This window comes from Leucoraja erinacea, unplaced genomic scaffold (assembly GCF_028641065.1).
Source record: "Leucoraja erinacea ecotype New England unplaced genomic scaffold, Leri_hhj_1 Leri_429S, whole genome shotgun sequence".
Classification (NCBI taxonomy): Eukaryota; Metazoa; Chordata; class Chondrichthyes; order Rajiformes; family Rajidae; genus Leucoraja; species Leucoraja erinaceus.
Window position 1 is genome coordinate 12,675 of NW_026576330.1, and position 16,674 is coordinate 29,348.

The window sequence follows — 16,674 nt, forward strand, 5'->3', positions numbered from 1 at the left end:
TTTCAACTTCAAAACAAAGCACCAAGCCACCATTTGCAGTAATAGTACCTTTCAACTTCAAGCCAAAGCTCCCAAGCCACCATTTGCAGTAAGTGGTGCCTTTCAACTTCATGTTAACATTTGCAGTAAATAAGCTTTAGAAACACTTTAAAAACACTTTAGAAACACTTTAGAAACAAGCTTTAGAACCAATAGACATTTTTTGCAAGCTTTAGAACCAAATAGACATTTTTATTGCAAACTTTAGAACCAATAGACATTTTTTTGCAAGCTTTAGAACCTTTTTTTTTGCAAGCTTTAGAAACCAATAGACATTGTTTGCAAGCTTTAGAATCAATAGACATTGTTTTGCAAGCTTTAGAAGCAATAGACATTTTTTGCAAGCTTTAGAACCAATAGACATTTTTTACAAGCTTTAGAACCAATAGACACTTTTTGCAAGCTTTAGAACCAATAGAGACATTTTTTTTGCAAGCTTTAGAACCAATAGAGACATTTTTTGCAAGCTTTAGAACCAATAGAGACACTTTTTGCAAGCTTTAGAACCAATAGACATTTTTTGCAAGCTTTAGAACCAATAGACATTTTTTGCAAGTTTTAGAACCAATAGAGACATTTTTTTTGCAAGCTTTAGAACCAATAGAGACGTTTTTGCAAGCTTTAGAACCAATAGATACATTTTTTGCAAGCTTTAGAACCAATAGACATTTTTTGCAAGCTTTAGAACAAATAGACACATTCTGCAAGCATTTTAGAACCACTAAGTCATTTACATTTGAGTAGACATGTGTTCAGTGTTATTCACAGCTCAGAGAAACGTGACCCTCTGCCTTCCTCCATCTTGAAGAGACCGTGTGGCACACCACTTCCTGGTTTTATAGTCCTTCCTGCCGCCAGCGGGGGCAGCAGAGAGAATGGGGATTTTTTTAAATAAAAAAACATTAATATCTCTGTCATTTTTAATCGATGGGAAAAATACTCGGCACACATGCGGCGGAGGGGGGCTCTGAGCAAGGTGGCCAAAAATGACGGCCGTAGGTGGCGGCGTTCTCTCGGAAATCGCAGCACAGAAGGCCAAAACCGGTCAAGAACAGACTTTTAGTAATATAGATGACTAAAACTCTCATCTTGACCCCTTCCTGTCTGCGTTGTAATTAAATTTGCGCAAAAGCGATCCCCCATAGCGCTACGATTTTTCACCACCTTACCCACCTTACTCTGCTGCAAGTCAAATGCTTTGTTCCGATCTGTGAAATAGTACAAAAGTTATGAAGGATTTGAAGGTTCCCCTGCCCCACAGCCCCCCTCCCCCTCAGCCCCCACTCCCCCTCACTCCTCCTCCCCCTCAGCCCCCCTTCCCCCACATCCCCTCCCTCCCCCACATCCCCTCCCTCCCCCACATCCCCTCCCTCCCCCACATCCCCACTTCACCACCTCCCCCCTTCAGCACATCCCCCCTCCCCATGCCACCCTCCCCCCCCACACCCTCTTCTCTCCACACCCCCCTCCCCCACATACCCCCTCGCCCACACACACCCCTCCCCCTCCCCCATCCCCCTCCCCCCCTTATTCAACCCCCGTACCCCACCACTCCCTCATACCCCCCTGCCACACACACACACACACACACATCCTGCTGCCGATGCTCCGAGCCTGACTCTGGGAAAGGCCACTCCAATCCATGATGTTAGGCCGCGAGAGAGGCGACATGGAAAAAGTCGCCTCTCCATGGAGGAGGCAGCCAAAAGCAGTTTCCCCCTTTCCCATCCCCTCCCAACCCCCACATAAGACATGCTGAGAGATGCCCAAACTGACACTAAACACGGCAAAAAAAACAAAAAATTTGAAATAACAAACACGCTGCTGGCAGGGCAGCCTTCTCGCAGCGTCCCACCGACCTATTTTGTCTCGCAACTTCTGTATTTTCATCTCTGGCATTTGTCCAATCATCTGCCTATCAAAACCCCAAACTCCCCCTTCACCTATATTAATCTATTACTTTCCAGGCTTTATCCTGCCCCTCTTCTCTTCCAGCTATCATTCCACCCACCTCCCACAATCAATCTGAAGAAGTGAATAAAATCATGAGAAGAATAGATCGGGTAGATGCACAGAGTCTTGCCCAGAGTAGGTGAAACGAGGACAAGAGGACATCGTTTTAAGATGAAGGGGAAAATATTTCATAGGAGTCTTCACACAAAGGGTAGTGGGTGTGTGGAACGAGCTGCCAGAGGAGGTAGTTGAGGCAGGGACTATCCCATCATTTAAGAAACAGTTAGACAGGTACATGGATAGGACATGTTTGGAGGGACATGTTCGCCGGTGTGGACAAGTGGGCCGAAGGGCCTGTTTCCACATTGTATCACTATGATTTTAAAGATCCCAACACAAAACATCAATGTTCTCCACAGATGCTACCTCACCTGTAGTTACTCCAGCAATTTGTATTGGAATGATATGTTGAGCACAAAATTCATTGATTTAATTAACTTTGCTACATACAGTGGCATTTTCCCTCTGTCATTGGTCTTATTTTCTAGATGTCCTATTACTTGTGCATTGTTTTGCATAGAAATTATCTGAATAATATTTTGCTTTTACTGTTCCATTAAATTTGAAGTTGTCATATTTGCCATGCTGTCTTCAGGGACTAATTGTATGCTCACTTTCACTGTAAATCAGTCCATGCGTTCTTTTTAATGATTTTTGAGAATTCTGCAGGGAGCAGTCATGGAAAGGGTAACACTGCAGAGCAGTTTATCCCAGAACTTTTAAATACCATTGAATATATGTATCTTTGATGATTCATAATTTGTACGGATTTATGAGCTGAATGCCCTTATGACTAATGTAATAATTGTTTTGTCTTCAGGATGAAAAGTATTATTTGCGGTCGTTAGGAGTAGACCCGCGTAAGGTAGGTGACTTAAAATTAGAAATATTTTGCAGTCTGCGACCCCTAAACCTTCATCTTTTTTATAGTTTTCTCTTTGTGCTTGAATCACTTTGGAGTATCTTCAGTTATCCTATATTTGTAGTAATACTGCCACTCTAAACAAATAGTGTTTGCAGGATATTTTCACCACAAGCATTGCAATGGGAATTGATCTCACCCTTGCATGTTACAGTATCCAATTAATCCTCCGTATTCTTTGAAATAGTTAGATGTTATAATTTGGTGCAAATTTAACGGATTGTGGACTTGGTGCAAGGTTTAGGGTTTACAGACTGAATTAATACTGATATGGTTGTGAAGCCCCCTTACTAACCAATTGTTGGGAGGCATTTATTTCGGGGGCTAGAACTGTAGTCATCTTACTCTGATCTAGTGAGATGCCAGGATAAATTTCCCAGTGGACCTTGACTGAAATAAGTCTCTGCCAATTAAAATGACTTGTGTTCTGTAGTTTTACTAAAATAGGCTTGTGATACAATTGGTTTAAATGTGCCCAGTGTACTGTTCAGATAATTTAAAATACAGTTGAAATACAATGACTCGAGACTATGCTTGGTAGCTCTCAAATTTCATATAATTAATCTGCTGTTATTTTAAAAGATGCATAAACACAAGGGAAACAGCAAACACATTCACATTTCTCTGTTATACAAAAAAATTCCCTGATGGAAAATGGATAATCAGATTGGGTAATCAGACTACATTGGGTAATCAGACTACATTGGGTAATCAGACTACATTGGGTAATCAGACTATTTCAAATAATTATACTTCCCATTTTAGTTTGTCATCAGGATCCAAAAAGCATCTATGTTGAATTATATTACAAATTTTATTACAAATCAAACGATATAAACTAATAGCAATATTACATTTTTCAGAATGGGTTGAAGTATTTTTAATAAAATGCCAGGAAGAAATTTATTAATTGAAAAGCAAAGTATTTGAGAAACATTAACAATAATTGCACCAAAGATTTGGGATGAAAAGAGCATGTGTTGAGATTTATGGCTTTTGAGAGAGACAAACATTTGGTGACAATTTTTCCTCATACTAGTATGTTTACTGCTTTCAATTGCACCTTTTGGCTACAGATGGATATGCCAAGTATTATCAAATGGGCAGTGGGCAGGTGCTATAGACCTGCACGGGAAGGTAGACGCCCCCTCTCCCACGCGTCTCGGGCAGATGGGGCTCGTCAGCCTGGGAAGGCAGTCCATCTAGGAGAGGGAAAACTCTGACTTCAAGTCTCCACTGCCTTGTGGCCATATCCAGTCATGGAAAAGGCTTCAGAAGTAAACCTCAAGAAAATCCGAAGCCCCTACGGCAGTTCGTCGTTGTCTACAACCTCGCTCTGGCAGCTCCTGCGACGCGCTGGTGCTAAGCTGTAACGGCCCGGCTGTTCCTTTGGATCGATCAGTGACGTGGAGAGGGGGGGACGTGCTGCATGGGCAACAGCATGTCCTCTATATGACATCGCACAGGCTTGCATCCGACCAGGATGCATAACCCAAGGTCAGTCATGACCGAGGGGAGCCTGATTATAGATCATAGGTCACTCGCTATAAACATTCTCGGCAGCAGTGGTGCTGCGTTGTGTGGAGTGCCGTCCCCATCCCCTTCTTGCGGTGTCCGGGGTGGCCCTGGGCTGGCGGGGCGGTGGCGGCCCCGGACATGCAGCCGGCGGGGGAGGGGGGGCGGGAAGCGCTGGCTCCAGTTCCGCTTTGCCGGTGCAGCCGGGTTTGCTCGCCGCCGGGGTGCCGTCCTGGAGCGGTGGCGGCCCCGGACTTACAAGCGGCGCGGGGGGAGTTGTCCGGCGGCCACTGGGTAGGGAGGGGGGTTGCAGCTGGCAGTCCCTGGTAAGTTGGGGAGCAGGTTCCTTGGGAGTTAGAGCGAGGTTGGGCTGGAGTTCTCGCTTCTTCTCTGCGCTGTCCTGTAGGTCCGGGGCTGTCGGTTGGCCCGGCGGGACAGGCAGGAGTTGAGCAGGGGTCGGTGCTTCTCCGCACTGGCTGTTGGCCCGTCGGTCCGAACGTCTCCGGCCGTCATTCGGGGGGGAGAAACGGTCCAATGGCGGTTCGGCGACGCTTGTGGCGCTGGGGTCCCGGGTTCGATCCTGACTGCGGATGAGGCATAGGTCTGTGTGCATGTTGCTGCCGAAAATGTCTCTCCGCCCCAGTCTCTACCCCCCCCCCCCCCCCCCCATCTCCCACTCGCATCTGCCCCCTTTATCTCGCTGTTACACCCCGCTCTCCTGCTACCTGGCACCCCCTTTCCTGAGATGAAAGATCTTTTTACATATAAATCATGAATAAAGATAAGAATGTATACACAGTTTATACAGTCAGCGCTTCGTTCCTAATTTGAGTCAGCTATGACAAATATAAGCTTGAACAAAGACCAAGAATCGGACCCAAACTATACTCACTGTATCTACAGCGCTTCGTTCGATTTTTCTTTATAGCGTTTGACCTTTGACAAATCCCATAATTCCTTGCATATTTTGGAATATCGAACTCCCTTATTATAATAAGGGATGTCAGCCTACAAGCATGGAACAATTTTTTATTATACATTACACTATTTTATCAAGTGTGTTGAAAGGAACTTTGCTGCATTAACAGAGTTGAAAGAACTTAATGGAGACACAAGGAACTGCTGTTGATGGAATCTTGAATAAAACACAAGTCCTGGAGTAACTCAGCTTCAGTAACTGAAGAAGGGTCTTAATCCGGAGCGTCGTCTATCTGCTGCCTCATTTGCTGGATTATTGCATAAGACCAGAAGACATCGGAAGCATTTAACCCATTGAGTCTACTCCACCATTCAATCATGGCTGATCTATTTTTCCCTCTCATCCCCATTCTCCTGCCTTCTCCCCATAACCTTTGATGCCCTTACTAATCAAGAATCTGTCAATCTCCGCTTTAAAAATATCCAATATCTTGGCCTCCACAGCCTCTGACTGAAGAAATGCCTCCTCATCTTGAATTGAATTGAATTGAATTGAATTTCCTTTATTGTCATTCAGGCCTTTCAGTCTGAACAAAATTTTGTGCCTGCAGTCATACATACAATAATACAATAATAACAGAACAGACAGTAAACACAAATTAACATCCACCACAATGAGTCCACCAAGCACCTCCTCACTGTGATGGAGGCAAAAATCTTAGGGCTGCAGTCTCTTCCCTCCTCTTCTCCCTCTGCGCTGAGGCGATACCCCACCGGGCGATGGTAAATCAGTCCCGCGGCTCACCGAGCTCAGCGAACGGGCCGGTTCAAACACCGCGGCCCGGGGTGGTCGAAGCTGCCGCCCTCCAGTCCAGTGGACGCAGCTGTTGACGACATCGTCCACTGGCCCGCGGCCGAACCCCGGACTCAGGCCGCCGCCGCCAGAACGCCGTCTCAGCCACCGGAGCACCGTTCCAGCCCCGAGCCGGGTCGCCCTCACGTGAGCGTCTCAGCCCCGCACCAGGCTGCCCTCACGGGAGCGCCGTTACCCTTGAGCTGGGCCGCCCCGACGGGAGCGCCGTTCCACCCTCGAGCTGGGCCGTCCCGACGGGAGCGCCGTTACCCTCGAGCTGGGCCGCCCCGACGGGAGCGCCGTTACCCTCGAGCTGGGCCGCCCTCACGGGAGCGCCGTTACCCTCGAGCTGGGCCGCCCCGACGGGAGCACCGTTTCCCTCGGGCTGGGCCGCCCTCACTGGAGCGCCGTTACCCTCGAGCTGGGCCGCCCTCACGGGAGCGAGCCGCCCCAGGGCGAGTCCTGACAGGCTGTCTCCGGAGCCTCGAGGTCGCCAGCTCCGCCATTAGGCCTCAGCGCAGACGGAGGCAGAGAAGAGGGATACGACAAAAAAGTCGCATTCCCCCGAAGGGAGAGACAGCAAGCCTTGTTTCAATCCCCCCCACCCCCACACATAAACACAACCTAAAAAAACAAAAACTTAGCTAGACAAAACGAAAAAAACAACACAAAAACCTAAAAACAAACGGACTGCAGACGAGCCACAGCCGTTCACCAGCGCAGCCACTTCCGATCTTCATCCTAAAGGTACATTCTTTTATTCTCGTTGTACCCACCAGACTCTCACAATACTGGAAACACCCTTCCCACATGCACTCTATCTCGGTATTTCACTGTCCGACCGCCCCCCCCCCCCCCACCGAGTACAGGCCCAGGGTCTTCAAACATTCCTCATATGTTATCCGAATCATCCACGGGATCACTCTCATAAACCTCCTTTGGACTCTCTCGTCAATGCCAACATACCCTTCCTCAGATATGGGATGCAAAACTGCACACAATGTGGCCTTATAAATCCTTAAGGGTCTGTCCCACTTACGCAACTTTTTTGGCGGCAGCTGTCATAGGTCGCCGAAAATTTTCAACATTTTGAAAATTCAGTGGCGACCAGAAAGACGCTACAGCTCTTTGGGTGACTAGGAGACTACTCACGACCATGCAGGCGACACCCTGGTGACATGTCGCAAGGATGTTGCCTGTATGGTAGTCTCCTAGTCACACAAAGAGTCGTAGCGTCTTTCTGGTCGCCGCTGAATTGACAACATGTTGAAAATTTTCGGCAATCTATGACAGGTGCCAGCAACCGCCGAAAAAGTCATGTAAGTGGGACAGGTCCTTTAGCATGACATCCTTGCTTTTATATTCTAGTCCCGAATCAAATGTGATGCATTTACCTTCCGTACCACCGACTCAACCTTTTGGGAATCCTGAACCTTCACTCCCAAGTCCCTTTGCACCTCAATTTCTGAATACTCTTCCCATTCAGGAAGTAGTTTTTGCCTTTATTCCATCTACCAACGTGCTGACCGTACAATTTGCTACTCTGTATTCCATTTGCCACTTCTTTTCCCACTCTTCCATATTGTTCAAGTCCTTTTGCAGCCTCCCTGCTTCCTTTGTATCATCTGCAAACTTGGCCACAAAGCACATTATATTTTGTTAAAAGAATGTAACGTGATTTTTGATGTATATTTCCCAGCAATGAAGATGCTCCTGCATCAAAGACGCACCCCCATTTTGAGTTGCTAAATTTTGAATAAAGGCTGGCAGGACAGGATCAAGGATTTGGTTTAATCAGTAGAAAGGAAGATGTGAAACTCCTTCAAGGAGGCAAGGAGGACCCGTGAGCCTCCATCTTTGCCTGTCCCACAATGCGCTGTGCGGTTCAGATCTGAGGGACGGGGACTTCCTGGCTCAGGGTGATCACACAATGGGGGGAGAGAGAGAGAGAGAGAGAGAGAGAGAGAGAGAGAGAGAGAGAGAGAGAGAGAGAGAGAGAGAGAGAGAGAGCCCAGGACATAGCAGCCAGCCTTCCGCCCAGTAGCTACCCGCCAACCACCACCTCCATCGGTTGCGCCTGTGCCGAAGGACACTGTGGCTGGCTGTTGGATAGGCCGGGAGAAGGTGCAGAGGTGGCGGCCAGTTCCGCTGTCCAGTCCCGGCGGCTGCTCGCAGCCGCCCGAGCTACTGAGTGAGTTGCTGGCATGATCCCTGACCCCCAGCTCCTCAACGCTCCTGCCCACCAAGTTTGCTACTTTGCCAGGCCAGACTCCCCACATGCTGTGGAAGGAACTCTTCCCCCCGCCAGCGGCGCTGTCCTTTTACAGCCGTTGTACTGAGGGATAGCCAAGTCAATCTTTCATGGCTAACAATCTAACCTGCGGCCTGCAAGACGCGGGTAAATTTTCGGGCCTTATATTTGTTTTGTGGCTTTAAAATAACGGAAGCACTATTCAAATGACAGCCAGCTATAATGCCCTCCATAATGTTTGGGACAAAAATCCATCATTTATTTATTTGCCTCTATACTCCACAATTTGAGATTTGTAATAGAAAAAATCACATATGGTTAAAATGCACATTGTCAGATTTTAATAAAAAAGATGCTACGACTCTTTGGAAACGTCTCACGACCAAAGGCTGTATGATCGTGAGATGTTTCCGATGGTCGTGAGAGGTCACCCGCAACATGCCGCCAGGGGTTGCCTGTATGGTCTTGAGAGGTCTCTTATGGCCGTGAGAGGTCTCCAAAGAGTCGTAGCGTCTTTCTGGTCGCCGCTGAATTTTCAACATGTTGAAAATTTCGGCGACCTATTACGGGTTCCAGCAGTTGCCTGTAAAGGTCACGTAAGTTGGACAGGCCCTAACGCTCACCAGTGCTCTCTTTCTTCTTAATGATGTTCCAAACTTTTGATTTTGGTAAGCCTAAGGTTTGGCTGATGTCTGTAACAGTTTTATTCTTGTTTCTCAGTCTCATAATGGTTTCAAATGGTTTCAAATCTCAAATTGTACAGTCATGCACGTTGGTAGATGGAATAAAGGCAAATACTACTTTCTAAATGGGAAGAGTATTCAAATCTCAAATTATAGAGTACAGAGGCAAATAAATAAATGATGGGTCTTTGTGCCAAACATTATGGTGGGCACTGCAATTCCTGAGCTACACTATTAATCCAAATTGGTGGGGAAAATGGCTATTCTCAAACAAACCAGGACACCCATTAAGATACTGAGTTCAACGGAGAAGATGTGATTTAGCACAGACAAGTGCAAGGTGCTCCACAATTGAGGAAAACTACAAGCAAATTATTGGAAGCTGTTGATTAATTTGCCTATACATTTACTTTTCTGCTGTAACTTGCTCTGGAGGTTATTATTTTTAAAAGAACATTGGCTCCTGTAGACCTAAATTTAAATATAAGCAATGGGTGTGGAGCAACAGCTTAAATGTCAATAAAATATTGAATTAGAAAGAAAGGTAAGTTTAGTTTTCTATTCAGATCACACCTTGAGCTACTCTATCCAACTTTGATAAACAAAGGAGACATTCAAAAAATCTCTGTCAGAGGTACAGAGAAGAGTTACAAGACTGATTATCATTGCCAACATTGTGAGGAAGTGGCTCTTTCAGACTTGACCATAGATCTTCAAGAGATAAAATGTGTAGTTGAATGAAAGATTAATTCTGGAACATTGCCTAATTGACCACAGCTCATCAAATTTATGAATCATTATCAGGGAATTATTTTCTACACACAATATACATACAAACATATACATACATATACTCACACACATATATATATATATATATACGCACACACACACACACACACATATATATATATATACTAGACCAAGTGCAGACCCGTTGGGTCTGTTCCCCCAACGTGCGGTTGTGGTGGGGGGGGGGGGGGGGGGGGGCACGCAGCGCCACACACACTAACTACCACCCCCCCGCACTAACGCTAATACCCCCCCCCTTGATATTATATTAATATTATTAATTTGCTTCTTTTACCCCATAACCCAGAGGGGGGGGGGGGGGGAGAGGAGAGGAGAGGAGGGGGGGGAGAGGAGAGGAGAGGGGGGGGGGGGAACAGGAAAGGGGCAGGAGAACCTAAAAAAACATTTTAGAACCAAAAAAGACACATCTGCAAGCATTGTAGAACCAAAAGAGACACTTTCTGCAAACATTTTAGAACCAATAGACACATTCTGCAAGCGTTTTAGAACCACTAAGGACACTTACATTTAAGTAGACATGGGTTCAGTGTTATTCACAACTCAGAGAAACGTGACCCTCTGCCATCCTCCAGCTTGCAGACACTGATTGACGCACACCACTTCCTGGTTTTATATTCCCTTCCCCCTGCCACCAGCAGGGGCAGCAGAGAGAATGGGGAATTTTGTAAAATCATTAATATCTCTGTCATTTTTCATCGACGGGAAAAACCCTTGGCACACATACGGCGGAGGGAGACTATGAGCAAGGTGGCCAAAAATGACGGCCGTAGGAGGCGGAGTTCTCTCGGAAATCGCAGCACAGATGGCAAAAACCGGTCAAGAACAGACTTTTAGTAAAATAGACTAGACTAAGTGGGATCCGTTGGGTCCCAGCGTCACACAGGAGGGCTGGTCATCCAACGCAATATTCCACCTCTCCACCAATTCTAATATTGGTGGCCAGTTGGGGGGGGGGGGGGGGGGGGGGGGGGGGGGGGGGGGGGCTTTCTGGAGCGCTAGTACGGATGTTGTAGGCTGAAGGGACTGGTTTCCAGAGGGCTAGTATGCAAATTGTGCGCCAAATGGATTCTTGGGCTGGCGTCTCAGTCAATCAAGCCTGTTGTGCTGGCAACTCACTCACTCACGGCTGGTGGGCTGGTAGTTGACTCACGGCTAATCCTTGACATTCTATTTCAAGCAGGGTATAAGGCCACCAAATTCAAGTGCAGTTTCTTACCGCTTCTAGCAGGGTGCAAGGCCACCAAATTCAAGTGCAGTTTCATACCATTTGAAGTAGGGTGCAAAGCCACTAAAGACAGCGAGTCGTGACGTCTCCCTCCTCCATCTTGCAGAGACTGAGCCACACCCACATTTCCGGGTTTTATAACCGCTCCCCCCCCCACCGGAAAAGGTGTGGCTTTCATGGAGTGATTGACAGGAGAGAGATTCTCAACATTTTTTTTTTTAACCAATAACACTTTTATTTTTCATTGATGGGAAGAATTTTCTGAACCTGCTCAGCGGTGGGGGGACTGAGTAAGTTGGCCCAAAATAACAGCCGTAAGTGGTAGCGTTTTATCTAAAATCAATATACAGTGCAAACAGGAAGTAAGTGCATTTACAGTAGTGCCTTTCAACTTCAAGCCAATACACCCATGCCACCATTTGCAGTAAGTAGTGCATTTCAACTTCATGCTATCATTTGCAGTAAGTAGTGCCTTTCAACTTCATGCCACCATTTTGCAGTAAGTGGTGCCTTTCAACTTCAAGCCAATGCATCCAAGCCACCATTTGCAGTAAGTAGTGCCTTTCAACTTCAAACCACACCCAAGCCACCATTAGCAGTAAGAGGTGCCTTTCGACTTCAAGCCATTGCAACCAAGCCACCATTTGCAGTCATAGTGCCTTTCAACTTCAAGTCAAAGCTCCCAAGCCACCATTTGCAGGAAGTAATGCCTTTCAACTTCAAGTCAAAGCTCCCAAGCCACCATTTGCAGTAAGTAGTGCCGTTCAACTTCAAGCCACACCCAAGCCATCATTTGCAGTAAGTAGTGCCTTTCAACTACATGCCACCATTTGCAGTAAGTAAGCTTTAGAAACACTTTTTGCAAGCGTTAGAACCAATAGACATTTTTGCAAGCTTTAGAACCAATAGACGTTGTTTTGCAAGCTTTAGAACCAATAGATACATTTTTTTTTGCAAGCTTTAGAACCAATAGAGACATGTTACCCCTAAACTTCAGTCCCTTAATTCTCAAGTCATGTTCCCTTGTTTAAATCTTCCCTACTCTCAGTGGGAAAAGCTTATCCACGGCAACTCTGTCTATCACTCTCATCATTTTAAAGATGTCCCCCCCCCCTTAACCTTCTGCGCTCCAAAGAATAAAGCCCTAACTTGTTCAACCTTTCTCTGTAACTGAGTTGCTGAAACCCAGGCAACATTCTAGTAAATCTCCTCTGTACTCTCTCTATTTTGTTGACATCCTTCCTATAATAAGGCGAGCAAAATTTTACACCATACTCCAAAATTGGCCTCACCAATGCCATGTACAATTTTAACATTACATCCCAACTTCTATACTCAATGCTCTGATTTATAAAGGCCAGCACACCAAAAGCTTTATTTACTACCCTATCTACATGAGATTCCACTTTCAGGGAACTGTGCACAGTTATTCCCAGATCCCTCTGTTCACCTGCATTCTTCAATTCCCTGCCATTTACCATGTACGTCCTATTTTGATTTGTCCTGCCAAGATGTAGCACCTCACACTTATCAGCATTAAACTCCATCTGCCATCTTTCAGCCCACTCTTCCAACTGGCATAAACCTCTCTGTAGACTTTGAAACTCTACTTCATTATCCACAACCCCACCTATCTTAGTATCATCTGCATACTTACTAATCCAATTTACCACACCATCATCCAGATCATTGATGTACATGACAAACAACAGTGGACCCAACACAGATCCCTGTGGCACCCCACTTGTCACTGGCCGCCAACCTGACAAACAACCGTCCACCATTACTCTCTGGCATCTCCCATTCAGCCACTGTTGAATCCATCTTGCTACTCCTCCATTAATCCCCAACCATTGAACCTTCTTAACCAACCTTCTGTGAGGAACCTTGTCAAAGGCCTTACTGAAGTCCATGTATACAACATCCACTGCTTTACCCTCATCAATTTCCCGAGTAACCTCTTCAAATAATTCAAGAAGATTAGTCAAACATGACCTTCCAGGCACAAATCCATGTTGACTGTTCGTAATCAGACCCTGTTTATCCAGATGCTTATATATATTATCTCTAAGTATCCTTTCCATTAATTTGCCTACCACTGACGTCAAACTAACAGGTCTATAATTGTTAGGTTTACTCTTAGAATCCTTTTTAAACAATGGAACAACATGCGCAGTACGCCAATCCTCCGGGCACTATTTCCGTTTCTAATGACATTTGAAATATTTCTGTCATAGCCCCTGCTATTTCTACACTAACTTCCCTCAATGTCCTAGGGAATATCCTGTCCGGACCTGGAGACTTATCCACTTTTATATTTCTCAAAAGTGTCAGTACTTCCTCTTCTTTGATCCTCATAGTTTCCATAGCTACTCTACTTGTTTCCCTTACTTCACATAATTCAATATCCTTCTCCTTGGTGAATACCGAAGAAAAGAAATTGTTCAATATCTCCCCCATCTCTTTTGGCTCTGCAGATAGCTGTCCACTCTGACTCTCTAATGGACCAACTTTATCCCTCGTTATGCTTTTGCTATTAATATAGCTGTAGAAACCCTTAGGATTTACTTTCACCTTACTTGCCAAAGCAACCTCATATCTTCTTTTAGCTTTTCTAATTTCTTTCTTGAGATTCTTTTTACATTCTTTATACTCCTCAAGCACCTCCTTTACTCCATGCTGCCTATAATTATTATAGATCTCTCTCTTTTTCCGTACCAAGTGTCCAATTTTCCTTGAAAACCATGGCTCTTTCCAATTTTTACTATTTCCTTTCAAACGAACAGGGACATAAAGATTCTGTACTCTTAAAATTTCACCTTTAAATGTCCTCCATTTCTCTTCCACATCTTTCCCATAAAACAAACCGTCCCAATTTACTCCTTTTATATCCTTTCGCATTCATCAAAGTTAGCCTTTCTCCAATCAAAAATCTCAACCCTAGGTCCAGTTCTGACCCTCTCCATAATTATATTGACACTAATGGTATTGTGATCACTGGTCCCGAACTGTTCCCCAACGCATACCTCTGCCACCTGACCCCTCTCATTTCCTAACAGGAGGTCCAGCACTGCCCCTTCTCTAGTAGGTACTTCTATGTATTGCTGCAAAAAACTATCCTGCACACATTTTACAAACTCCAACCCATCCAGCCCATTTACAAAATGTGTTTCCCAGTCTATGTGTGGAAAATTGAAATCTCCCACAATCACTACCTTGTGCTTACTAGTAATATCTGCAATCTCCTTACATATTTGCTCTTCCAATTCTCGCTCCCCATTTGGAGGTCTATAATACACCCCTATAAGTGTTTCTACCCCTTTCCCATTTCTCAGTTCCACCCACATAGCCTCCCTAGACGAGCCCTCTAATCTATCCTGCCAAAGCACTGCTGTAATATCTTCCCTGATAAGCAATGCAACACCTCCTCCTCTTGCCCCTCCAATTCTATCACACCTGAAGCAACGAAATCCTGGAATATTTAGTTTCCAATCACAGCCCTCCTGCAAACATGTTTCACTGATCGCCACAACATCATACTTCCAGGTGTCAATCCAGGCTCTAAGTTCATCCACCTTTCTTACAACGCTCCTAGCATTTGCAAGCTTTAGAACCAATAGACATTGTTTTGCAAGCTTTAGAACCAATAGACATTTTTTTGCAAGCTTTAGAACCAATAGACATTGTTTTGCAAGCTTTAGAACCAATAGACATTGTTTTGCAAGCTTTAGAACCAATAGACATTTTTTGCAAGCTTTAGAACCAATGGAGACACTTTTTTTTTGCAAGCTTTAGAACCAATAGACATTTTTTTGCAAGCTTTAGAAGCAATAGACATTTTTCTGCAAGCTTTAGAACCAATAGACATTTTTTGCAAGCTTTAGAACCAATAGAGAAACTTTTTTTGCAAGCTTTAGAACCAATAGACATTTTTTGCAAGCTTTAGAACCAATAGAGACACTTTTTGCAAGCTTTAGACATTTTCTTGCAAGCTTTAGAACCAATAGACATTTTTTTGCAAGCTTTAGAACCAATAGACATTTTTTTGCAAGCTTCAGAACCAATAGACATTTTTTTGCAAGCTTTAGAACCAATAGAGACATTTTTTTGCAAGCTTTAGAATAAATAGACACATTCTGCAAGCATTTTAGAACCACGAAGGGCACTTACATTTGAGTTACATGTGTTCAGTGTTATTCACAGCTCAGAGAAACATGACCCTCTGCCTTCCTCAAGCTTGAAGAGACTGTGTGTCACACCACTTCCTGGTTTTTTAGATCCTCCCCCCTGCCGCCAGCAGGGGCAGCAGAGAGAATGGGGAATTTTTTTTACTATATTAACACCTCTGTCCTTTTTAATCGAAGGGAAAAATACTTGGCACACATGCGGCGGAGGGGGGCTCTGAGCAAGGTGGCCAAAAATGACGGCCGTAGGTGGCGGCGTTCTTTCAGAAATCGCAGCACAGAAGGCCAAAACCGGTCAAGAACAGACTTTTAGTAATATAGATACATAGATAGATGTATACACACACACACTTATATATATACAGGTGCACAACCTTTTATCCGAAGTTCCAAATAACGAAAACCTCCGAATAGCGACATTTTTTCAGTCCTTGAAGAAAGGTCCTTGAACACGTTCACCGAGGGCGGCCCGCAGAGGTGACAGCGGAACCTCCGGTCGGTCCTCGAAGAAAGGGGAACTAAATCCCCATTCATAAAAGAGAAGGTGAGGGTATATTGCGCGGGAGGGTTAATAAGAGACATCTGCTGCTGCCTGCCCGCTGAGTTAAAAAGTTCCTACGGTAGACTCACGATACACAGTGTATCGTGATTCTTGCATGAGCGTTTTAACTCAGCGGGCAGGCAGCGAATTGTCGGTTTTCACCCCACCTACACCCCTCTGCTTGCCATGTGTGTACCCCCTTCCCTCCCCTCTCCAGCTCCCCGCCCATTGCACCGGCGCGGGGGCTTTGCACTGTCTTCACGTCGGAGTTAGTGCCAATCACCGGAGACGTCAGGACCAACGGGACACTGGCCCCCAGGCCCACTGCAAGCACGGAGATCCCAGAGACCCACAGCCAGCAGCAGCCCAGCCGCGCTCCAATTCCAGAGGAACACGCTCCCCGTAGGGACCGAAGCTGATGGTGTGCAAGGTGCGTCTTGGTCTTGAGGTTGCGGATGAGGGGGCGCAGCTCGGGCTGTGACGTCTCCGGCCACCCCCCTGTACAGGAGCTGAGACTGGGAACTGTGGAGTTGTTTGCAGTTGCAGAGGGAGGGGGCAAGGGCGGTACAGTTCCCAGTCTCAGCTCCAGTCCAGAGGGGTGACCGGAGACGTCAGGGCCAACGGGACACCGACTGCAAGCACGGAGATCCCAGAGACTCACAGCCAGCAGCAACTTTAGCCCAGCCCCGCTCCAACTCCAGAGGAACCCGGGTTGCG

General features: G+C 45.8%; 1 protein-coding gene across 1 annotated transcript in view; it reads left to right on the forward strand.

Annotated features, from left to right (window-relative positions):
• Positions 1 to 16,674, forward strand: part of tyw5 (tRNA-yW synthesizing protein 5) — a gene marked incomplete at its 5' end in the record, with an annotated part of 55,854 nt that overhangs the window by 6,269 nt on the left and 32,911 nt on the right. Inside the window, one exon of the mRNA XM_055630560.1 lies at positions 2,873 to 2,917. Coding sequence (XP_055486535.1) covers positions 2,873 to 2,917 — 45 coding nt within the window. The remainder of the gene's footprint in view (positions 1 to 2,872; positions 2,918 to 16,674) is intronic.